Below are 6491 nucleotides of genomic sequence, written 5' to 3'. Positions count from 1 at the left end.
AACTAGAATATACATTAAAGTAGCTTATAACCCTTTTTGCACTGATTCCTTCAAACTTATTCTTTGATAGATTTGGATACAGTAATGGATAACTGCCATTACTCACATAGGTAGGTGTAGTAACTGTAGACTAATGCCAGTTGTCAGTCTATCCTACCTGCTAATCTATCAAAAAGTTAAATGAGGGCTGATACAAATTTTAAGAGGAGAATAAAGACCTGTTGTCCAAGGCAACCAGTTATATTTAACGGAGAACTATGAGGTGAGTGAAAATCACGCACCTCATAGTTCGAGCCGACATGTGACAATGAAACTGTCACACGTTGTCTCAATAGATCGGGAAGTGAGTGTGTATGAACACATACCGTCACTCGCTCACTTCTCGATCATCTCACTGCAGAGAGCCGTGACTGTCAGTCACGGCTCCCCACAGGGATTGCCCCCCGCTCTGATCCTTCAGCACTGACTGGAGGAATGGACGGAGGAGGAGGCGGGTACAGCTGTCACGCAGCTGGGTGGATCGCGACAGTAATGTCGGGATCCATTCCGGCTGTGACAGTCTCAGTATAACGCGAGCTGTAGCTCGCGATATACTGAGCTTTGGGTCACGGGAGGACGCTAGTTTATGTCCTTCCATGACCCTTAAGAGAACTATGAGGAAAAACACTTACCCCATAGTTTTTTTTTTTATTATACTCTTTATCCAGTACTACGGTAAGTTGAACATAGGCTTTGATTGGTTGTTATGGGAAAATTTATGACTCAGCAGATGTCTTTTTTATGAAATGTAATTAAAAGGCCAAATATAACCCTTATATTTATTGCAGGACATTGGCGACAAGCACTATCAGCTAAAATGCCTTTATTTGTTATCGGTGCTGGCAAACTGTGAGAAGAATCATGGACAGGCAAGGTCTTTGCTTCTGGAAGCCAAAGATCTAGAGAGGGATGCAAAGCTTCTGTATGAAACAACGTGTTCATTAACTGAGGCAGTTTTAGGTGAAGAAAAAGAAGGAAGAGAAAGAAAGGTATAGTTCATTTAAACAGTTTCTTTGATATTTACAGTACATCAATACCCAAGTTGCTTCTATCTCTGTAAAAATATATGTACTTAGATTGCTCAGAGAGTATAAAGTCATTGAATGGCACGGAATTACTCCTGAACAAGCATGAACTCAGTGTTGCAGTACATGGGTGGTGTGTCCTGTACTTAGCACCAGAGTAGACTGAAAACGGCCCAGTAGTTCAGAGGTTTTCAAACCTCTCATACTGGAAACAGCCATCTGTAGTGTAAATATAATATATAATATAATTCTCTAAGACCAACTAAATGTTATATTCCAACTAAAGCTCCTGGAATTTAACATTCATGGCCATTATGGACAATCAACCAACAATACTGGTTGGATGGTATGCAGTAAATTTGTGAATAAACATAGGAATACTTAAGCTTTACGCATTTTGCAGAGGCCAAATAAAGCTTAGTCTGGTATATGACAGAAAGAAGAACATTAACGTGCATGTCCAGCCATAACTTTTTTGAGAAAGTGTAGATAAAGTGAGAGATGGTTCCAATGACAACAGTTCTACCAGACAGCAATACAAATGTAACAGGGGTTCTAGCCTTCCCTATGCTACTTTAAAAAAATAAAATTGTATTTCTGTCTGTGTTGCTAAGTCAAGTTCCAGTTCTGATACAGGACTGAGCACTAAATGCAAGTGTACAGCCAGTCCACAAACATAATCTGACTAGAACTTGGAGAACATTGATGAATTTAGATGTAGCGTTACCACTTTATGGAATTAACAACTTAATAATGAATGAAAAACCACAAGTATGTTGCAAATACCCACATGAGACATTTGTCTTTTACACTTTTAATTTTATGTCATCTTTTGCAGGCCTGCCAAATTTTTGATGCGTCAATGAATGCTCTTAAAGCCATGTTGCACAAAGATAGAAACAGGGAGTCAGAATATGTACTTTTTGTAGCCAAACTGAATGCAAGGTGAGAATTTGCCTATTCTTTATTCATTTGGATACGTAGTCTGATTATTGTCCCAATCTGTAGCCAAAAGCTGCCTGTGTGAGGGAAACTACATTAAAATTCCTTTCACCTTGCCGGGTTTTTTCTAATGATGCCGGATAAGACCAAGATTGTATATGATGTTTTGTGGTTGATTTACTAAAGCCAAGCTTTTCACTTTAAAAGGTAGGTTTCCCCCTAAGGTTTGTAAATGAGGTAAAGCTATGCTGACTTCCACATTCACCACATTTACTAAGCAATGGGAAGATTTCCATGCAAGGTGAACAGCCTTTAGTAAATGAACCTTTTTGTATGGACTTAATAGCATCTCTTATTTGGAAAATAAAATTGGTAAACTATTAATTGGTTTTATTTAGTAACTTCAACAGATCCTAATAGTAAATCAATACCCTGCGTTTTCTTCAGATGTTTTTTTAAAGGCCAGCTCCATTGAAAAAATAAATGTCCGATTTTTAGAACATTGGGGTGGAGTGGGGTCTGTCTTAGTGGATGCATAATCATGCAAAATAAACAAATAGGGGGTCCAGCTGAAAGGGATCTTCACTGTCATAATGGCCTTGTAGAGGGAGGTGAAAGCTCATAGTACTGTAGATAGTCTCCGCTTTTGATAAATAGTAGTAGTCCGTCACATTCAGCTGGACTTGTTCTATCATTTTGAAGATGTTACACAACTTACTGTCTACGGAAGGCACTTCAGATTTGTGGTAAAACATCTTCCTCATTATAGCTGAATGTGACTAACTACTACTACTAGCTATACTCTTTGCTAGATAGATGAGAACCTTCAAAGACGTCTCGGCATTGGAATTTCCAAAAATGTAAATGGCGATTCAACCATATCTCGCATAAAAGTATCGGTTTAGGATCATTCTGAAGGATAGTTCTTCATAGACATGATCCTATCAGTACACATTTTTATTGTGTATTTCTTACATTTATAGATATATTTTGGAGAACATTGGAGGAAATTGCATACAATCTTAAAGCCCGGTTGTAGTTTCCAGAGAATATATAGTTAAACTGAGTGTGCTGCCAAATGCAAATTTTGATGACTAACTATTGTTTTGGACTTTAAATTAGTACAGAAGTCTGTGTCACAGCAGCAGGCTACAGATGAAGACCACTGAGCAATGTGTGGTCCCTCTACAGTGATCTGACTTGCCACCTAATGTGTCACTACTACAGCTCTGCAGTCAGCAGGGATCATGAGCTTTTCTTATTGCATTTCTAGGGGAGTCTGACTAAGCAGAGGTATCAGACCACTCTAGAGAGTCCCCTGCTCTCACAAAGAGCTTAGTGGTCTAACTCTGTAGTCAGCTGCACGTGCCACATACTTCTGTACTGGCGCTGGGGGGTTAGTTACAATCCAAATAAATGTGAGATATAACTAAATTTGTATTTGGCAGCATACTCAATTTAAAGATATAGTTTCTGTGTAATATATAATTGAACTTTAAAGCAATGAGTATGGTCAGATCACTTATCCTTAAAATGCATGATATATCTGTCTAAATGCAGCAGGCTAAAGAGCTGATGAGTGCTGTAGCCAATAAATGCAACACAATTATCCATAATCTGCTGATTAACTGTTTGGAAGTTCCAATACCAGAGCAATTTTGCAGGAGAGTCCTACCGCACTCCTTACTGGTATGTCCCTTGCGGTGGGTGCTGTAGTGATTGCAGATGGTGCCGCTTCAGATTCAAGTAGTAAAGTATGTCACCAGCACACCATGGTTCAATCTTCAAGAAGTGATCATTTTATTGATGCACACACATCAAATAGCTCTGTGATAAAATGTGTGTGGATCAATATAATGATCACTTCTTAACCATGGTGTGCTGGTGACATACTTTACTACGTGACCTCCTACTTTTTCCCCTTATAACTGATAAAAGGAAACTACAGTGTACTTTCATTTTGAGTTAATATTTTAACATTTACCTGAGTCAGTTTGGGTGTGACATGCTTACTAATTTTGATTTCCCTGATTACTGCTTCTATAGAGATCTGTAGATTCTGTCTCTACTGGCTGTCTTTTTATCAGCATCCCTACTGAAACAGATTAAAATCAGTTAGCTATCTTGAGAGTTTGTCTAGCTTTTTGCACCACTTTACATATCTGTAAAAAATAAATCAAGGCAACTTGACTTGTATTTTTCTTTAGAAAGCCAGTCGGATGACCAGCGAAACCTCTGCAAGAAAAATACAGCAAGTCCAATTGTCTTGAATCATTTTTTACAGATATACCATGACCTGGATGAACAAAAACATTTACAGACATATTGCACCACTTTAAGTTATTATTTTTGTCTTAAATTTCTCATATATTTATATATTTTACAGGAAATTTTCAGTTCTTCTTAAAAATGCTCAAGCTTTGATTATTAGTGGAACTTCGCCTTCTCAGATTGTTGTGACGTTGCTTGATATGTGTGACAAAATGAGTCAAATAGAAGCTGATCTCCTGCATTATGGTCACAAAGAGTACAGAGCAAAGTTTCTGATGGAACACTCAACTATCCTTAGGTATTTCAATAACTTTCCACGGCTAATGCCAGATAAGATGAAACACATAAGCGATTGTTGTAAGCATTATCGCGTTTCAATAGAATATGCTGTGGAGGATTTGCAGAGTGCTGGCACATTTTACTTTGTACCCTTTACATTTTTCCATATGTGTGATAATATGAAGATGTTTTTTTGGCTGTGCACCATGTATGTGTATTGTGGGGCTGAATAGGAGGTTGAGCAGGTACAGTTATACCTTAGATTACTGAATTTCAGTAACTTACATTGCTAGATTAGATTTTACCTGTATGTCACTGTATTAAAACAAATCTAAATTTTTGAGTTGATAAATATTTTATCTGCTGTAGCTGCTGGAAAAGCCATCAAAGAGGATGTACAGTGTTTTGTGTATTGTTATCATATTTACCCCTACAAAATATAATTAAATTAAAACAAATTATAGCCACATAAATATGAAATATTATGTTTTATGTTTATGTGGGGGGCACTGCAAGGGTTAACTGCTTGTTTTGCCTAGGGGATGATGAAGAAGGCAATATTCTTAACTTATTCCCCGCTCCCTCTGGCTTCCTCCTCTTTGTATGACTGATCCCCTGAAGTCTTCCATTTGCTGCCCAGCTGGTCTCAGCTTTCTGATGTCATCACATACAATCCAGTACCAGCAGTCTTGCAATGTATTGGAGGACGATGAGGGCCTGCCCACATTTCAAAGTGTCAGATATTGGAGGAGAGTATTGGCTTCCCGGGAGTATATCATCTTATTCATCATCTCCTAAGCAAAGCAAGCAGTTAACCCTTGAAGTGGGGAGGGGGACCACCTACAAGGGTAAAACCTTTTATTTTTCCTGGAGTTTAGCTTTAAATTAATAAAACATAACATTTCAAGTATGGGGAAATGTGCATGTATTGCAGGGATGATGTACTACATATGTTTTGGCCTGACATACACTTTAAATTAAACAAAAACCTTTGCAGATAATTATCTTTCAATTCAAATTTAAAGTTGACTAAAACTTTGTGAATTTGAGACAAAATTCAAATGTTGCTACTTACAGGCGTCTCTGTATTAGGAATTTAATTTTTGCAAGATACTTTCAGAGTCTTACAGGCTGAAGGCATGCAGAAGATGAAATTTTTCATATTACAACTCTCAGCTGGGGTATACAAATTTATTAAGCTGACCCAGGTATGCAGCAGTCTTTGTTATGCCAAGAAAAATCCTGACATATGGTCATATGGTCTCTACTATAGAGAAGGGCTGGTGTTCAGGCAGACCTGTAGACTGAGCAGCGCTGGCTGAACATTACAATGCAAACACCTTCTACAAAAAATAGAAAATAATAGAAATTAAGGAATACATATATTTAGACTATGGGTCTGCTTTAATGATTTTTGAATAAGTTCGTAACTGGGCTAAAGCATAGTTTTTAAATATTTAACTGGATTTTCAATTTAATGAGGTGGGAATATTTTATTTATTTCATAGGTTTTTTTTCTCAATATTTTTGGCCTCCTTATTCCAGCGTTCTCATTATTTTTGTCTCACATATTCCCATTTTTTTTATTCTTTGAAAGGATTCTTGCTAGCACAGTGGAAGATGAAGAACGCAAACACAGTTACTATTTGGATGCATACATTATGGCAGAGCAAGCAATAAGCATACTAGAGCAAACACAGTACACCATTGAACATACTTCCCGAGCTGAGGTAAACAATGCAATGACCTTTCTTTCATTTACAAAGATTTAAATTTTTTATATTGTCTTAATTTTAATGTGTTTTGTATTTTAGAGATTTTTATTGTCATGTATAGCTTTTCTCTACTGTATTAGCATCAATGTCTACATTCTGCAGATTGCAGTAATCATACTAAACAGGCATCTACATATGCGCCTTAATACTTCCTATGCCC

General features: G+C 37.3%; 1 protein-coding gene across 1 annotated transcript in view; it reads left to right on the top strand.

Annotated features, from left to right (window-relative positions):
* LOC108797470 (cilia- and flagella-associated protein 46-like) overlaps positions 1-6491 on the top strand; it is a gene marked incomplete at its 5' end in the record, with an annotated part of 91642 nt that overhangs the window by 35964 nt on the left and 49187 nt on the right. The window contains 4 exons of the mRNA XM_018569068.1: positions 828-1028; positions 1903-2009; positions 4393-4575; positions 6154-6286. Of these exons, the coding sequence (XP_018424570.1) occupies positions 828-1028; positions 1903-2009; positions 4393-4575; positions 6154-6286 (624 nt within the window). The remainder of the gene's footprint in view (positions 1-827; positions 1029-1902; positions 2010-4392; positions 4576-6153; positions 6287-6491) is intronic.

This window comes from Nanorana parkeri, unplaced genomic scaffold (genome assembly GCF_000935625.1).
Source record: "Nanorana parkeri isolate BGI_ZX_2015 unplaced genomic scaffold, ASM93562v1 scaffold1282, whole genome shotgun sequence".
In the NCBI taxonomy this organism is placed as follows: Eukaryota; Metazoa; Chordata; class Amphibia; order Anura; family Dicroglossidae; genus Nanorana; species Nanorana parkeri.
Note: the sequence above shows the minus strand (reverse complement) of the source record. Positions and strands in the feature narration are given on the sequence as shown.